Source organism: Lasiosphaeria miniovina, assembly GCF_030549165.1.
Source record: "Lasiosphaeria miniovina strain SMH2392-1A chromosome Unknown B0T26scaffold_8, whole genome shotgun sequence".
Lineage (NCBI taxonomy): Eukaryota > Fungi > Ascomycota > Sordariomycetes > Sordariales > Lasiosphaeriaceae > Lasiosphaeria > Lasiosphaeria miniovina.
Window position 1 is genome coordinate 737,110 of NW_026848227.1, and position 18,213 is coordinate 755,322.

An 18,213-nucleotide genomic window follows, 5' to 3' on the forward strand; every position below is an offset into this window, starting at 1 on the left:
GGCCCTCAACCAGGCTTTCGGATAGCTTCGTGACGGCTGGCCATGCCGGGGAAAACTTCAGGCCCTCGTCCAGCGCAGGGATTGTGGCACGGGCATTTGCATCGCTCCAAACACAGATGGCAGTTCCATCTCGCCCTGTGCCCGTCAGTCACAGTACGCAGAGACGCTCGAGCCCGTCCGAAGCCGTGCCGGATATCTAAATTGTGCTGGACGTGATGCCCCTCACTGAGTCGGGCAAGGTCGACATCCGCCGTCTTCGCACGTGGGACCAGAACATCAACGAGGACATGTACCAAAAAGCCACGGGCGGCGCATGTCGAGTCCATCTGGATATCTGGGTCATCGGCGCAATGGCTCTCGAGGTCGCTACCCTTAAGCCGCTCTTTCCCAAGCTGCGGTTCCCAAGGTTCTCAATCATGCACGAGGCGAAAGTCTAGACCGCGAAAGGCGGCTCACCTTTTCTCAATAACCGACCGTCGCGCAGAATGAGCGAGGGCAAAATCGAATGAGCCAAAACCCTCCATATATTCGACGGCCCTTGTAGGCCCATAGTAGCTCTCTATGGCGATTTGCTAGGGACTCGTCGAATTTGTCGAGCGCATCACCGTTTCGTCGCGAAATAGAAGCCTCCCTTTTGCTAGGCTGCTTCTTTACGTCTACCTTTTACACGGGCTACAGAAACGGCTTCAATTTTCCTATTTTCCCCCGTTGCCGCTGTACGCCCAGTTGGCCGACCTTCCCGGCCAGGTTGAACTCGCCCTCGCCATCCCACGTCACCAGGTGGTTAGCGTCGAGGCTCAAGCTCCTTGGCTCTCCGCCATACCGCAAATCAACTTGGTGGTAGGAGCAGCTGCTAACAGTTGCCGCAGCCCGTCGCCACCTTCCCGGAGACTCATCTGCTGGACCTCTTCCAGGAGCCGCCGTTCTTGGGCATCTAGGCGCCTTTGCTCTGGAGTGCGATCCTGGAAGCTCAGCACATTCTTCTTCGCATGTATGGAAGAGTGGTTGAGCAACGTCGCTGTCTTGACCTCGTCACCCCCCTGACAAATCTGGCCGTCGATGTTGAGCCCCCCACGTGTAGACCTGGCGCAATGGCGTGACGGGCAACGCTATGTTCGCTCGCGGCGGCTACGAACGACGCTCAAACTCGTTCCACCGCTGTCGGGTGCTCGAGAATACTGGGTCGGCCGCGAGAGTCGCAAACTACAGACTCCTCCGGCAGGGAGTCGAGCTTCATCCCAGTGGCAAATGAGTAGACTCTGCCCCAAGGCAAGGCATGTGCACCACATCAGCACGATTCTCTCCTGCCCGCCTAACTCCGACGCCCTCGTAGTGATCTCCGTTTCCGAATTACGGATTGAAAATACTGCTAGCGTCCGATTGCTCAAAGCAATGCAATAGTTCAGTGCGGCAGAACCAAGACGTGCTGTCGGGCCATTACTGGAAGCTTCTGGGCGATGACGACGAGAACAACAATGGCGACGAGGACGATGAGCAAGAACTCCCTCGCACCTAGGTAGGGAAATGCGTCACTTCCTCGGACAGCACTTCCAAAAGGTGGGAATCGTAAGACGATGGCCCATTTCTAGCCCCTTAGCCTTCGGTCTGCTCCTCCTCCTCCTGCATGTTAGACAGCCTGTCTCTCTCTCGGGAATGAAGCGCTTGGATTTCTTGCGTGCGTGTGGGTTAGGTCGATCCTAAACAAGGTTGACACCGCCTTCACAGTTGGTCTTGCGCCCCTGGACGATGCCGACGAGGCCTTGCGGTTTGCGTTTCTTGCCAACTGCCTCTGTCATGCTGCGAGGAGAGTCGACGGGGATTGTGAGGCTAGCGCGCCGTCGATGGAGATCGAGGGCCGTTGCATGTACGGGAGGGCGCTGGCCAGCTTGAAGAGGTTCGCTTTCTAGGAATCCGGAATCGAATGTGGCTGCGGTGATTGCAGCGAAACTGTCGAGTAACTTTGAGGTAAGCCTATGCCAACGATTTTGTTTCTGTGCACTTAGACACTGCTGACCTTTCGATCTCTCTGTTCGATGCTTCAGATATTTGCAGCGTAAAAAGATGCAATAAATGGTGGTAGCTGATTTTCTTTCTCGCGCCGGCCTACTCTTTACGGTAGGTAGGCTTTCATTGGGGAGCTGAAAGCAGCACCGAACGCAGCCCCAAGAGTGCGACGTGTGTTGCACTATGGCAACTGTCTGGGAACCTTGGTGGCAGTTGGTATCGTGATTGAGGCGCAGTCACTGCGATCAAAAACGATGGTCGGCGCCGAGTGCGTAAGGGCGCTGCTATGCCACACAGAGATCTGCCTGCCACACAGGGATCTGCCAATGATACGTACGAGTTAGCGGTCCGAGGCAGTTTTGGCAGGGCGGCGGAGACTACTCAGAGCGCGAGGGTGGGGTCGATTGACTTACATCACTATATGTAGCACTGTAGATGCCGGCATTTGTAGTTCCCTTCGCCATGTTTGCGAGCCCGCTTAAGCTACCTGTCGTCTGGAATTGACCCACTTTTCATGGAATTGGACAGGCCCTGGTTGACATGCCTCTGAGCTTCCTTCATTCTTTGTTATTTCCTTCATTCTTGACTCGGAATGTCCTCATTTCATTCGGAATGCCCTCTTTCGGGCTGCGCCTCCCTTGCCCTCTCTCCATGAGTATAAGGAAGCGTTCTTTTCTGTACTTTTAGACCTATTGAGCAGACAATTCAATGCGCTGTCAACTTCGATCGCGTGCAACACTACCCAATCACTACTAAACCAGTCAATTCTCTCAATTTCTCAGCTCAAAGACACAGCAAAAGAAAGGCAACCAAGGGTATGCACATCTTGAAAAGGTGGGCCGTGAGCCAAAGTGTCCTCAATGGTCCCATGGCCTCTCGGTTAGGGAGTAAAGTTATATCTCCACCTTGCCTGACTCACCCATCCCCCCCTTTCCATGATGCCTAAAAATTCTTTTCTTCTCTCCATGCCCTTCCTTCATTAGAACCGATAGTTCCCAAGTACTCAACAACAATAAGCAAACAAAGCAGCGTGGCGCAGCGGAAGCGCGCCGGGCTCATAACCCGGAGGTCACTTGATCGAAACGAGTCGCTGCTAAACCTTATTTCTTTTGCTGTTTTCTCTTTTTGTCTTTGTATTTTTGGCACACTCGTTTTGTTGGAATAGCGATACTGGTGACCGCACACTAGCAGGGAGGAAGCAGAGATCGCGCGAGTACGCACGTGCAAGTAGGCACGTGCGGCGCGCGGACCTCTCACACACACACACACAAAAACCCCGGTCGCAAGCAGAACCTACCTTAGTTCCGGGGAGAGAATGAATCAGAACAACTTTACACCCCCCCCCGGTAGTACTACCACTTTTTGACCCGTTGGAACACCTACGTGGTTGGAATACCACGAACACGTTTGCAATGTTTCTTATTTCTATTTTAAAGTACCTAACAACAACAAGCAAACAAAGCAGCGTGGCGCAGCGGAAGCGCGCCGGGCTCATAACCCGGAGGTCACTCGATCGAAACGAGTCGCTGCTAAATCTTATTTCTTTTGCCGTTTTCTCTTTTTGTCTTCGTATTTTTAGCACACTTGTTTGCTATATTCGTTATTTGTATTTTACTGTCGAGTAAATTTAAGGTTGGGCGTTAATTACCAGTTCAATTATTGTAATGTGGAATTCGCGGAGCTGATGACACTCACCTCTTCATGTGCCACCATTCCTCCCGGTTCGCAAACCCCGGTATCGAGCCACCGTCATACTCACAAAGGGCTCTAGCCAAGCCGCCGCCGCGATAAAATCCCGCGACGGCACCAAATACCTCGTGCACTACTCGCTCACACAGCCGCTAGACCCAGCCGCCGCCAAAAAAGCCGCCGAAGACAAGGTGGTCGCCGCCATTGACGGCATTCTCAACGGCGCGGCGAAGCAGAAACACCTCATCGAGCGCCTCGAGCGCCGCATACCTAGCGCCAAACAGGCACTGCCGCCAATCACGGTCCAGTTTGTCCTCGAGCGCGAGAAGCTCATCAAACGCCAGCGCTACGTGCCGACGCCGCTGCCGCCGCGCCCCCGCCAGTTTCTGCGCTGAGAAGAATCTCGCTACGCAACCCGTCAGCCAAGCTAGCCAAGCAATGCATCGCCAGCCAGCAGTGTCGAGCAGACAGACAAGACAGACATATTAAAGTTCAATTGCCTTGGACGACGTGTTAAAATTCTCAGTTTGCGGGGCGCGCTATGGCGCTGTACCTAAATAGTAGAAATATGGGGCTTACGTGGGGTGGGACAGGTCGGCTGAGCTTTACACCAAAAAAAGTGGGGTGGGACAGGTGAGGTGCAGGGGACTAGGACAGTTGGGCCTGCACACTGCCAAAAGCGGAACACGCTGGAAGCGGAACATGGCGTGCAAGCCACCAACGCCAGCACTTCCTTCACGCGCGCACACGGCTTCTACACGCACGACTTGTCCAATTCTTTTCCAAATTTCTTCTTTTCTACTGTATTCGACGCAGAATTGACTAGGCATCATCATCATGTGCGACCACGACGAAGAGTGCGTATAGAATGCGCTCGAAATGGTCGAAAATGGCGTCTCTTTGCACCGGGCTGCCCAGGAATAGAGGTATGGCATTCCACTTACAACACTTCAAGTTTGCGAGCCGCCCGCGCTCTCGTCAGAGGCAGAAAAGGGCGCAGAGGACGACTTGGCGGTCGATGGCCAAGAATGCTAGATAAATTCGAGAATGGAGAGCAAGACGAGAATGGCCAAGCGGCGGAAGAGGGAACAGAGGCACTGGCCGACGCCGCACCTGGCAGCGGCTTGGTCTTAGGGCTTCCATCCTGGACGTGGGCCGCTTATCCGTCCAGCTCGATTCTTGCAACACATTGTGTCTCCGTTTCCGACCCGTGTACATTGAGCCCGACGAGAAGGCGCGACCAGGTGTCGGGGGTTGTATTGATGTTCAGCCCATCGTGGCTGCCAGCGTCGGCGTGAGGGCTTTCAGTTGGAATGCGGCGGATAAATCGCATGTGCTGGTGGCGATGAGCCTGTGCCATGGTCTGATTTCCGTGTGCAGAAGTCAAGACCAGCAGCAGGAGACGCAGAGCTGGGCCAAGTTAAAATTTGAAGGCCTCCAGGAGCTGCTCAAGAATAAGTGGTGTACCTACGGCGACTATTGGCACGATAATTTTGGGCAAGAGGAGACACGGAGGAGCGTTCGCGAAGCTCTAAATCTGAGCGCTTCAGAGGTGGCTATGAAACCCGGGATGCTGACGGCTCGAGCGCAGGTGTCGTAGCTGGCTGTGCGCGTTGTCCACTGGGCCTTGTTGAATAACGAGGGACACGAGATCGGGGACGTGATAGAAGATAATGGAAGAGTGCGGGATTGTTTTGGCTGCGGCACAAACGTAAAGTAGCACGCTCGAGTGCGTGGCAATCTCGGTGTCGAAGAACCCCGCGCTGGGACTAGCTGGGCCCTGGGTGCACGACAAAGAGTAGCTGGTGGGGGCCACCTTTCAAGATTGCGAAGGGGAGCTGCTGTCGCCCTTCCCAGTTACGTTGTGCGAAGAGAAGCGAGCTGTTCTCTCCGCGTAGCCGTCGGTTGGGTATACCTGAAGAAATGAGCAGAACTAAAGGCACCGTTTAAAACCGTCATCCTGGCGTGAGCAATTATTGAACCGATTTCAGGCTGCAGTACCTACTATGGATTGCATCTTGACGTATACATATGGCCACATTACGGGCAGCGGTTAATGGTTTAGTCGTAGTTACCTCGAGTTCTGCTGCGGAAGCTTCAGATCGTCGCACGGGTTCTTCCCAATGGTGCTAGATGGTGCCTGCCTGTATAGTAGAAGCGACCACAGTAGCCATGCTGCTTTCCCACGCGTATTAGTATTTACTATTAGACTGCTGGATATTCTTTTCTTCCTCACATCCCGAGCTCAGCCTGCGAGTGCAATGAAAAAAAATGAATGTTCGCGTCACCTAGAGGCAGTGTAATACCAGGAACACAGTGGTTCGATTTCCGTTGGGAAACCGAACCGAGAGCCAAAAATAGGAGAGGTGTGGTTAGGAAAAGAACAGTTACTATACAATGAAGAAAGAAAACAAAAGGAAGAAGGGCCGCCGGGTAGTCGGCTTTACATGCAATTTAGATGGTCCGTGCACGACTACAATTCTTATTGTGGGTCTTACGGCGGGGTTGCACTACACGTGATGAATCACATGGCATTAGCCCCGCCCTAAAGATTTCGCCCACACGTTTTATAAGGAGATTTCCTCCTCCTAGAATTAGCTAGCCAACGCACACATTATCCACTCCAACAGGTCTTGCTGTGGGGCAGTTTCACAGTCTGTGTTACACAAGATGAAGGACGAGGCACATGTGAGGGCCTGGTCCTCCAGGCCTCCCAGACGCTCTGACTAATCAGACGCCAGTTGGGTGGATCCACCCGACCAGCCAGAGCCCCACCTTGAGACGCCCTGGAAGTGTTGGATTGGCTATTGTCAGATGGACAAGGGTTGCATGTGGAATAGAGCTCATCCCAGCTGAGCTCTGGTGTGGTCATCCGAGGTGAAAAGAGGCTCAGGGGAGCTGAAATGAAGTGGCCAGTTCAGCTGGTGTGGCTACTTTTGCCACCACCATTGCCACCATTTACAACTATAATAGAGGCCCTCTGGCAGGACCAAAAAGAACAAGGAGGGAGATAAATGAAGAAAGTTGAGGTGCTGAATCCAACAGGAAGAATCTCGCGAGGGGAGGCTTTTGAGCTTCTTTTCCCTTTTCCCTTTAGTTTAGAATCTTCGTCTATAGCGCCCAATAGAGGAGTTCCGCCCTCATTCCAAGCCGGCCGTGACAGCACAAATGTTTTCTTCTCACCTTGTCCAATTTTCATTTCCTGGCAACCTACTCGCAATCAACCTGAAAGTCTGCCATGGTTCTATAGCTTTTAATTTCAGTTATATTGCTGATCATATTCCAGTCCTTGACTAATTCCCTCGTTCCCCTTCCGATTTCAGCCGCTAACGCTAACCGTCTCGCCGCCAGAGGCCTTCTTGCCTTGACCAGCACGAATGACCTTGTCATTCCAACAGGCGCCTCCTTCGCACAGAGCCTTGCGCCCAGCCAAGAGACTTTAGCTGAGAATACCGTCTTTTTGGTGTGGCACACCGAGACGGGAAACCCTGCTCCGAGATTCCTGTCACGGCCAGCACCGCCAGCAGTGCGGCTCCTCTTTGGAGCTGACCCCGCACTAGTCCCAATCCGGCTGAGGGCTTGGCACCTGAAAGCCCTGTGGGTCCGTGGGCCCGTGCGCTCCACAGCCCCCACCTTACCTGGCACACTGAACAGCACACCTCAGCACACTGAACAGCACCTTTGTAGATTTTCCTTTTTTTCTTCTTCACCTTATAATCCTTAGACAATGGTGTAGCTACATTAGCGATTCTTTTCCTTCTTGCTATTGACCGCCGTCACAATTCCCATCTTGCTCATGACCTTCAAGATGCCACCATCGCACCACCATCGCAGGAGTCTGGGCGCTGAAACTAGTCCCGAACTATGGTGCCCTCTAGCGCATACACAACATGGTATTGTGCTAGGGCGAGCATTTCAAGGTCGATAGATGGTGATTTATTTAGATGATTTGCCAAGGTTAGTTCCTCGTCAGGATTACGAAGGTGTAGCAAAAAAAGAAAGATCCAAAATAGATAAAGAGCAGAAAAAGCGCATCAGCATGATGTTTGATTGTTGTGATTGAAGACTGATGGTGGGAAAATGTACTTGGTAGGAAATGAGAGATAGAGCCCTGCACCGCTGAGAGGTGTGTGACCCAATACGACCTCGTTCGTTATTTATTAGCTGCCGCCATGACTCGGTTCCAGACATCGAGACCACACACCGGCGAGCACCTAGAATAGCTAATTCTTCCTGCAGCACACGTGTCGTCGTGGCCGGTTCCTCTATTGGCAATCCATTACGCCCGTAATCTGAGACCGCGCAGAAGAGTCTTGCAGGCGAGGAAGGCTACGTGACGAGTACCAGGTACCAATTTGCTCTCACGATCCACTGCCTTGGCAACGAACTGCACGTGGTAGGCCGTTTGCAGCGGCGGAGTCAGATGCACGTCTGCCGCAGGGTCTTAGGATAAAAGGCAAGGGTTGTTGAAGAAGATGGAGTATACTAGAGGTTGAGAATTAAAGAAATCCCGTAGAAAGTAAACTAATTGAAAGTAAATAATTGGTTAAGATAAAAGCAAAAAAAAAAACAAGGCAATAAAGCCAAGACTCGAAAAATGGACTTGACAAAAGGCGAGGGGTGCTAAGCGGGTCGTTACCCCTGGTGATGAGGCTCGCCGCTTGACTACGAGAAGGGGACTAGGTAAGTAGGGTCTCTACCCCTCGCAGCCCCGAAGGTTGAAAGGTACTGTGGAATAGAAGCCTATATGCCCTAAGCCCAGTAACGGCACCCCTTTAGATGATACAGGTACCCGACCTTGGACAGATAGGGCAAGCAGCAGGCCAACTTAGCGGACGGAAGAGCCGCCCTGGTTGCTTATTTGTTCTGTAATCCCGAGGCCAGTACCTGCAGCTTTCGAGGGAAAGCTTTAAGTATCTACGGATGAGTGCGTAGAATACACAACCATATCGTACGCAACCTACGAAGTCAGAGAACAACAAACTACCAGAGCCGCATCAGCCTTTCAAACCGGCACCTCCTAGCACCGGCGCTCGAGGTAATCCAGAAACAGGAGAAACCATACACTTTTGTCGTATTTACTCACGAGAAGTCCAGCAGGACCGACTCCCGGCACACAAGAAAAACAACAAACATACAGTCGATTTCGATCTCGACCTCTTTCTCTCACGACCCAAGTCTCGCTTCAGGGCTAGCCTGCAGCAGCGTCCTACACGGCGCCCGTCTTTTCAGCCAGCCCCCGCCGCCGTATCTAGTTTGAGCCGGGCAATCCCCACTGGCGCTTGTGCCGCCCGCTACAGGGCCGACGTTCTCGACCAGCCAGAGCACCTCCGTGTTACCCAACCGTCCCGCCTCAGCTCATGCGGCGATAGCCTCCTTTCCTCCCTGAGAGACGAAATCAAGATACGGCGGCGGGCTAGTGGATATAGTCTGCTTGTTTTGTGTACGCGACATTGTGGGCGCGAGGTTCTAGAAGCTGCCGTTACGGTTTCAGCTCAATGCAGAGACGGAGGCATAGCTAGAGGGAGATGTTATGGTGTTGTTGTGCTGTCTGCGAGAATTAAACCGACTGGGTGGTTGACTATTTATAAAGGCTGGCGCCCGCCGAGAGCTTTTGTTCATCTGGATCACCCTCTATTGCCTCACTCCTTCAATCTTGAGATCAAACACACACACACGCACACGCACACACACACACACACACACACACACACACACACACCTCTCTTATCATGGCCGCCGCAGACGTCGCCGTCTCCACGGAGTAGTCAGAGTAGTTCTCGTCCTTCGTGGAGCACTTGCAAGCCGAACACGGCAGCATCGACGGCAAGACGACCGACCTAAACCAGCTCAAGACCTTCTATGACTTCATCGTGGGGCAGCCCAACGGGTCCGTGATCCTCGACAGCATCGTTAGCCCGGCCAAGACGCAGCCCTCACGACGGCTTCCGTCAAAGACGCCGGATTCTCTAACGAGACAGGCGCCGCCGGCTCGCTCTTCAACGTCTGGGTCTACAACCAGCTGCAGGTCAAGGCCGATGGCCTGGGCCGCAGCTTCGACGGCAAGTCGTTTAGCCTCGTCGCAGTCTCCCTGGCGGCGCGCTGTTGTATATAGTTCTCCTTTGTCTCTGGCTGAAGCCTTTGCAGGCCGCCGCTAATCATTCTCAATGGCGAGTTGTACTACAACAGCAGCAAGGACGTCGAGGGCGATTGCGACATGTAGACAGGGCGACCCACTTATGCAATCGCCCCCCTTTGCAATCGCCCACCACCATCACCGCCCACCACAAGAATCGTCAAAATACTCAATTGTAGGCCAAATTCTATAGAAAAAAGTACATTCTAGTCCTCGTCAATCGCCCTATATTGCTCAAGCCCACGGGCGATAATTTCTTCAGCTTCCTGGACCAAGTGTGCAGGCCTGGACTTGGTCTTCTTGGATCTCTTCTTGGGAGGCTTTTGACTAGCTTTTTGAGCCTCGTCAATTTCGTCAATAGTAGCAAATCTGTCGTTGGCGTCTATTTTGACCCTTTTACGTGAATAGGGTTTTTTGGATTCCAACTCGTTGGCTAAGAAGTCGTTTTTTGCCTTCAAAGCAGCGATTTCCGTATTCTTCTGATCAAGTGCCCTCCCTACCTTCGTCAACATAGTCCTGACGACCCTATCTCGGGGACTAGTGGCCGTCTTGGCTAAGCCCTGTTGCCTGCGGACGTCGTGACTACCTTGAGGTGTATTGAAGAGGTCGTTCCGGGTTGCCCGGGTCTTCCGGGGTGGTGTGGATGGGGGGACTGGTTTTGCAGCTTCGTCCCGGACCGCCTCGGGGTCGTCAAGTATACGAGCGGGTTGGAAAGGCCAGATTCCAGTCTTCCGGAAGCCGGATATGATATTCCGGGCTGACATACCCTGCGCTGAGGCGTCCCGGTAGCAAAAAAGGAAGCGTTGCTTGTTGATAGGTGCTGAGGCTGTGAAGGAAGCCAATTCGAGGGTTCTTTGGCGAAAATAGGACTTCAAAGCCGAAAAGACAGACCGGTCGAGTGGCTGGGTCTTGTGATAAGTGTGTGAAGGCAAGTATAGTAGGTGTACGCGGTTTCTTTTAGCTAGAAGCATAAAGTCTTCGTCGATATGAGTAGCGTGTTCGTCGAGGATTAATAGGCGCCAATCGTCCTTCCTTTGGGGCTTTGTTTGAGGAAGATATACTTCCTTGAGCCACATAAGAGCTATTTTGCTATTGCTCCAGCCTGTGGGCGTACAGTCGTACTTCCAGGTCTTGAGGACTGGTAGTTCCTTGAAGTTATCCGGGAAGTGTTGGCCTTGTAGATTTTCACCCGTAAAGATCACTACGGGCGTCAATCGCTTGCCCTCAGCGGTACCACACTCGATAATACTGACCCAGGTCGTTGGATCAGGGCCAGTCAGGACTGCCCGAGATGTGAGGGCATCGCCAATCACCTTCCCAACCGTAGTTTCCGTCTCTTGCATGCCATGTTCGTCCATATTGGCGATATTCGCAGGTACTGTGAGGACCCGTCCACCAAACTGGCCCTGAAGCAGCCAGAGCCGCCCAGAACCCACGGGCCTATCAGAAGCCTCCTCGAGGCCCCACCTACCCCACTGATAGATGCAAACTTATTCGCGAGCACGCGACGCGTTGTCGGACTTTTCCTTCTTTCCCTCCTCAGTTTAGAATCTTCGTCGATAGCACCCAATGGACTGAGTTCACCTCAATGCCTTGCCCTGGTCGTGACACTTCTTTAGTTTAGTTACTTACGAATTCAGCCATCATCTACTTGTAGCTGTGCCTTGTCACGGCCGGCTTGGAATGAGGGCGGAACTCCTCTATTGGGCGCTATAGACGAAGATTCTAAACTAAAGGGAAAAGGGAAAAGAAGCTCAAAAGCCTCCCCTCGCGAGATTCTTCCAGGGCGTCTCAAGGTGGGGCTCTGGCTGGTCGGGTGGATCCACCCAACTGGCGTCTGATTAGTCAGAGCGTCTGGGAGGCCTGGAGGACCAGGCCCTCACATGCCTCTTGTATTTGCCTGCCTTCACAGGGACCCAGGGACAATCCTAATTGGTTTTTCCATGAGACGCTCCTGATTGGTCCACACCAAACTAAGCATGCCCCCACTATTGCGTATTTCGACAGGATTCGTAACACTGGGTATTTGTCAATGTGGTGTTATGACAAATAAGTAAACGACACCTAGTATTATACCCACTAGAAGAGCCGACCCAACAACGAAATCGCCCATCAACGAAATTGACCCACACCATGCCCACACCCACCCTACGAGCGCAAATTATCCACTTCCACACAAAATAACTAGCAAAAACATATTCAATCCTCTTCTTCAGCCTCTATATATTGCTCAAGGCCACGGGCGATTATTTCCCGGGCCTCTTCGACTGCATGTGGCTGCGCAGGTGCCCGGGCCGGTCTTCTTCGCTTGGGGGGCATTTGACTAGCTTTTTGGGCCTTGTCAATTTCCTCAATGCGTGCAAATTTGTCATTTCCATTTTCGTATACTCTCTTACGCGTGAGAGGCTTTGAAGCCTCTAATTCGGCCGTTAGATGCGTAATTTGTGCCTTCAAAGAAGCGATCTCGGTATTCTTCAGATCCAGGGACCTCCCGACCTTAGTAAACAATACCCTCACACGCCTGTGAGCCGGACTGAGGGCATTCCGAATACTGTCCTGATATTTCCGAAAATCCTGGCTTCCTTTTGGTGTTTTGAATGTCCTGTCTTCGTCATGCAGGTCCTCCTGTGGTGGTGTGGAAGGCCGGGCAGGGAGGGCATCTTCCTGGATGACTGCCTCCGGGTCATCTAGTACGCGGGCCGGGTTGTACGGCCAAATGCCCGTATTCCGGAAGCCGGAGAGTATATTGCGGGCACTCATACCCTGGGCCGAGGCATCTCTGTAACAAAAAAGGAACCGTTTCTTGTTGATGGGTGCCGACGATGTGAAGCTCGCTAGAGCCTTGGTGTTTTGCCTGAAGTAGGTCTTCAAAGGTGAAAAGACAGAGCGATCGAGAGGCTGCGTCTTGTGCGATGTATGTGAGGGTAAAAAGACAAGCTGAACCTTGTTTTTCCATGCCGTCAACATGAATTCTTCGTTCATGTGGCTCGAATGTTCGTCAAGGATCAATATACGCCATTCTCTCGGCGTTTTGGGCTCGGTTTGGATCAGGTAGACCTCTCTGAGCCACCGCAAGGCGATTTGGGCGTTGCTCCAGCCTGTAGTCGAGTAATCATACTTCCATTCCGGGAATTCGTCCTCTAGCTTGAAGTTATCTGGAAAGTGTTGTCCTTGAAGACTGGCCCCGGTAAATATGATCACGGGCTTCAAACGAACGCCCTCTGCAGTGCCGCATTCGATAATTGAGACCCAGGTAGTGGCATCAGAGCTTGTTACGTAGGTTTGATTCGTCAGGGAGCTTCCGATGACCTTTCCGGCCCGTGTTTCAAGCTCCTGCATGCCGTGCTCATCCATGTTGGCGATGTTGGCAGGAATGGCCTTTTTATCCTTGATCTGGAAGGCCAGGCGCTTGTAGAAATCTTTGTAAGCCTCACGAGTAGAACCCTTTACGCGAGACGATTCCAACAAGGCCGAATTCTTCATCTTTACCGCAGGGTTGCGGCGTAGGAAGCGATCCACATATCACTCGCCAACGGTCTTTTTCATGCCGGCCTCATTGAGTATAGCTTGAGCGAATCTCTGCACCTGACGACGGCTAGGAGCGCGCCCTGAAGCTTCCTCATTGAGGCACCAGTCGGCTAGGAAGCTTTCCTGCGCATCGGAGAGGTTTCTTTCGGCTTGTTTACTTTTGGCACGATTTTCTGCCCCATGGATGCGTTTGCAGAGGGTGGAGGCAGGGATGCCATGCAACTTGGCGGCGTCTTTCTGCGAGGCGCCCTGCTCAACAGCAAGTATTGCAGCTTGAGTGAGCTGCTCACGGCGGTTCGACATGGCTTATTTTGAAGCAATTCGGGCTTGAATTGATGAAGTTGTGGTGTTTTGAAGTTGAAGGGCGGGAAATTAGATGACAGGGGCAGAGATTTCGTTGTGGGGCGATTTCCTTGTTGGGTCGCTACGTCTAGTATCAGGAACGCTAAAGAACGCCAACCCACCAGTGTCAGCCAAGAACACTAGCCTATACCCACTAGTATCAGGAAGATGGTCAACCCACACCCACGATGGGGTGGCGGCGGGAGAGCCGGCGGGCGGGTGGTAGCCGCTACGTGTTGGCCATGTGTGGGTGTGTGGTTGTGTGGGTATGTGGTGGGTGGGTGGTGCCGCTCGGTGTATGTTGTTGTAAGGAAAGGACACCCCAAACACCAGCTGCGCGCACAGGGTGCGCGCTCACCACCTGTTACCAACTGGCCGGAACACTGCCAGTTGGCACAAGCTACTACGCCACGCCATGGCGCCCCGGGCCTGAACCCCTGAGCACTTATATAAACAGTGGCCCTCGCCCACCTTCCTTTGCGACGGCCAGGTTGAAGTCTTACACCAATACTACTCATTGCTCGCCCACCTTCTTACCTGCATTGTGGCCACCTTGATCCGGCGTACCTGCCTTCTCTTACAGTTGTCCGTGCCGCTACGTGTTGGCCGTGTGTGGGTGTATGGGTGTGTGGTGTGGTGTGGGTAGTGCCGCTGGGTGTGTGTGTGCGTGTGTGGCCTCGCAACGCGTCCCAGCTCGCCCCCGTTAACCCGCGCCGCTGGTCCTACACGCCGTTCAAGCCCCAGCACCACGTCGCGGCGCCGCAGCACCCCGCAGCCCACGCAGCCGCAGCAACCTCGCGGTACCCTTAGCCGCATCTCCAATGCGACGTGGTGTGGCCGCACGACGCCGGTGTGGACGTGCATATGCAGTGCGACGTCGGTGAGCAGCCTGCATGTGCAATACGACGTCGGTCAGAGCCTGTACGTTCTGTACGACGTCGGTGAAGCTGCAGCGTAACGTCGGTCAGCGGCCTGTATAGATAATTGCATCGTGCGTCATCTCCAGCGTACTAGCACATGTCAAGCTGCAGCCCGGCAGCTCGCGACGCCCTCACATCTCGGTGCGTCCCGAAATCGCGAGCAACAGCGCTAGCATCGGCGAGAATTGGCTGGCACAAACGGTCGGGAATCGCGAGCGAACAAGCGGCATCGGGGTCGTGTGCGTCAAGCTACAGCGCTGGCAATTGCTGCCATGTCAATCTGCAGCGCCGGCAACCGGGACGCCCACACACGTCGGTACGACCCGAAATCGCGAGCAACAACGCCAGCATCGGCGGGACTGGCTGGCACAAACGGTCGGGAATCGCGAGCAACAACGCCAGCATCGGCATCAAACTCCAGCATCGTCATCAAGCGCCAGCATCATCGGGGTCGTGTACATCTCCGCAGACTCAGCAAACGGTCGTGGAATTGCGATCAATAACGTCAACATCGTGTGCGTCATCTCCAGCGCACTGGCACATGTTAAGCTGCAGCGCCGCTAGCTCGCGACGCCCACACATATCGGTGCGGCCCGAAATCGCGAGCAATAACGCCAGCATCGGCGAGAATTGGCTGGCACAAACGGTTGGGAATCGCGAACGAATAAGCGGCATCGGGGTCGTGTGTTTAAGCTATAGCGCCGGCAATTCGGGACGCCCTGCACGTCAGCGCCGGCAAACGGTCGGGAATCGCGAGCAACAACGCCAGCATCGTGCGTCATCTCCAGCGTACTGGCAATTGTCAAGCTGCAGCGCCGGCAATTGGCTACACGTCAATCGTGCCGGCAGCTCGGGACGCCTACACATCTCAGTGCGGCCTGAAATTGCAAACAACGCCAGCATCGGCGAGAATTAGCTGGCTCAATCGGGAATCGCGAGCGAACAAGCGGCATCGGGGTCGTGCATCTCCAGCGCAGAACTCGCAATGTAAACGGTCGTGGAATTAAGCTGCAGCGTCGCAACCGGGACGCCCCGCACCCAAGCGCCGGCAATTGGCTGGCAATTGTCAAGCTGCAGCGTCGGCAATTGGCTGCACATGTCAAGCTGCAGCGCCGGCAGCTCGCGAAGCCCTGTACGTCAATCAGAACTCTGCTGGCTGGCACGTCAATCTCCAACGCTGTCGCGCCCGTCAATCAGAACTGGTAATTGTCAATCTCCAACGCTGTCGCGCCGCGTCAATCAGAACTCGCAATTGTCAATCTGTAGCGCTATCGTGCCCGTCAATCAGAACTCGCAATTGTCAATGTCTAGCGCTGTCGCGCCGCGTCAATCAGAACTCTGCTGGCTGGCAATTGTCAATTTGCGGCGCTCGTCAATCTCCAGCGCTGTCGCGCCGCGTCAATCTGCGTCGCGTCAATTGCAGCGCTGCAGCGCCGCATCAATCTCTAGCGCTGTCGCGCCCGTCAATCTTCAGCGCTGTCGCGCCGTGTCAATCTGCAGCGATGCTCCAGCGCTGTCGCGCCGCGTCAATCTGCGTCGCGTCAATCTCCAGCGCTGTCGCGCCCCGTCAATCGCGCCGTGTCAATCTGCAGCGATGCAGCGCGGCGTCAATCTCCAGTGCTGTCGTGTTAATCTGTCTTTGTCGCTGTCTTGGTGCTGTTATGCTGGTGTGTGGGTGTCGATCTATCTTAGTCGTCCATCTTATCTAGCTGTTATTCTGTCTGCGTTGTCGCGCCGCGTCAATCTCCAACGCTGTCGCGCTCGTCAATTGCAGCGCTGTCGCGCCCGTCAATCTCCAACGCTGTCGCGCCGCGTCAATCAGAACTCGCCAGCGGCCTGCATGTTCTGTACCACGTCGGTGAAGCTGCAGTGCAACGTCGGTGAAGCTGCAGTGTAACGTCGGTCAGCGGCCTGCATGGACAATACGACGTCGGTCAGCGTCCCGCATGTTCTGTACCACGTCGGTGAAGCTGCAGTGCATGTCAATCGCGCCGGCAGCTCGGGACGCCCACATCTCGGTGCGGCCCGAAATCGCCAGAATCAACGCCATCGCCAGCAAAAACGCCATCGCCAGCTATCGCCAGCAACAACGCCATCGCCAGCCACGCCAGCAACAGCACCATCGCCAGCCATCGCCAGCAACAACGCCATCGCCAGCCATGCCAGCAAACAACGCCATCGCCAGCAAACAAGCATCGGGGTCGTGCATCTCCAGAACTCGCACAGCAAACGGTCGTGGAATTGGGTGGCACAAACGGTAATTGCAGCAACAAAGCAACATCGTGTGCGTCATCTGCAGCGCCGCATCTCAGAGTCGTTTGCGTCAATCGCAGCATCGTGTGCGCATCTCCAGCGCTGGTAAATGTCAATCGCAGCATCGTGTGCGTCATCCTAGCGCTAATGTCAATCGCAGCATCGTGTTGTCATCTCCAGCGCTCATGTCAATCGTAGTATGCGTCATCTCCAGCGCTAATGTCAATCGCAGCGTGATCTCCAGCGCTCGCACATCAATCGCAGCATCGTGTGCGTCATCTCCAGCGCTAATGTCAATCGCAGCGTCATCTCCAGCGCTGGCACACAATCGCAGCATCATGTGCGTCATCTCATCGCTCATCTCAATCGCAGCATCGTGCGTCATCTCCAGCGCTAATGTCAATCACAGCGTTATCTCCAGCGCTAATGTAAATCGCAGCATCGTGTACGTCGTCCTAGCGCTGGCACAATCGCAGCATCGTGTGCGTCATCCCAGCGCTAGCACATGCAGGAAGCGCAGCATCTCACTCCCAGAACTGCAACCAAGCGTCCCAGAACCAAGGCACCCAGTCAACAACCAAGGCACGTCCCAGAACTGCAAGGCACACCCCAGTCAGTGCTGTTCTCAGGTGCTGTTCCCAGTCGCTGATTGGCTGCAGCAACGCACGCGGCGTCAATCGTGCAGCGACGCGGCCAATCGTGCTGCAGCAACGCAGCGTCAATCGTGCAGCGACGCAGCCAATCGTGCTGCAGCGACGCGGCAATCGTGCTCCCGTGCCCCGCGCAGCGATGGATGCAGACAAGCAAGCGAGGTGTGTTCCAAACTGTTCCATGCTCCCGTGCCGTGTCTCATCGTGCGCTCCCGTGCCCCGCGCAGCCCCATGCCACTACCCCGGTGGCGAGCCGTCTTCAAGCGTCGCGCACCCGCACCCATGAGCGAGCGGCGCCGCGGCAAGCAAACCGACACGCGCACGGAAATCGCCGCCGCCGTCGACACCGAGCAGCCCGACACGCCCACGCTGTCGGAAATCGCCGACGTCGACAGCGCGTGCAGCACCGCGAGCGCCGTACTCGCCGACTGCGGTTGCTGCATCGCGTCGTCGAGCCGGGAGGTGTGGGATGTGGAGGGGGATGGCGGGGGCGAGGAGGATAGCATCCTCGAGGGTTTTGATCAGTACTGTGGCGCGTCGCTCGAGCGGGTGTGCCGGCGCTAGGGTATAGTCTTTATTGTCTATCTAATATTAATCTATCTTTTTCGTTACCTTGGTACCAGAGTCTATCTTATATATGCGCGTGTGTGCGTGCGTGTGTGTGTGTGTGTGTGTCACGGCGCGCAACGGC

General features: G+C 54.4%; 2 protein-coding genes and 2 non-coding genes across 4 annotated transcripts; all 4 read left to right on the forward strand.

Annotated features, from left to right (window-relative positions):
* Window positions 1-215: 215 nt before the first annotated feature.
* B0T26DRAFT_756735 (uncharacterized protein) lies at window positions 216-938 on the forward strand (the record flags this gene model as incomplete). Its single annotated transcript, XM_060446149.1, has 2 exons — window positions 216-431; window positions 870-938. 2 exons carry the CDS (start codon window positions 216-218, stop codon window positions 936-938), a joined length of 285 nt encoding a protein of 94 aa, XP_060290029.1.
* A 2,090-nt stretch (window positions 939-3,028) lies between these two features.
* On the forward strand, window positions 3,029-3,100 carry B0T26DRAFT_t244. The gene has a single exon. It is a non-coding gene; the product is annotated as a tRNA-Met (tRNA).
* A 364-nt stretch (window positions 3,101-3,464) lies between these two features.
* On the forward strand, window positions 3,465-3,536 carry B0T26DRAFT_t245. Its single transcript has one exon. It is a non-coding gene; the product is annotated as a tRNA-Met (tRNA).
* Window positions 3,537-4,582: 1,046 nt separating this feature from the next.
* On the forward strand, window positions 4,583-5,293 carry B0T26DRAFT_680898 (uncharacterized protein; the record flags this gene model as incomplete). Its single annotated transcript, XM_060440561.1, has 3 exons — window positions 4,583-4,619; window positions 4,649-4,707; window positions 4,814-5,293. 3 exons carry the CDS (start codon window positions 4,583-4,585, stop codon window positions 5,291-5,293), a joined length of 576 nt encoding a protein of 191 aa, XP_060290030.1.
* Between the last annotated feature and the right edge of the window lie 12,920 nt (window positions 5,294-18,213).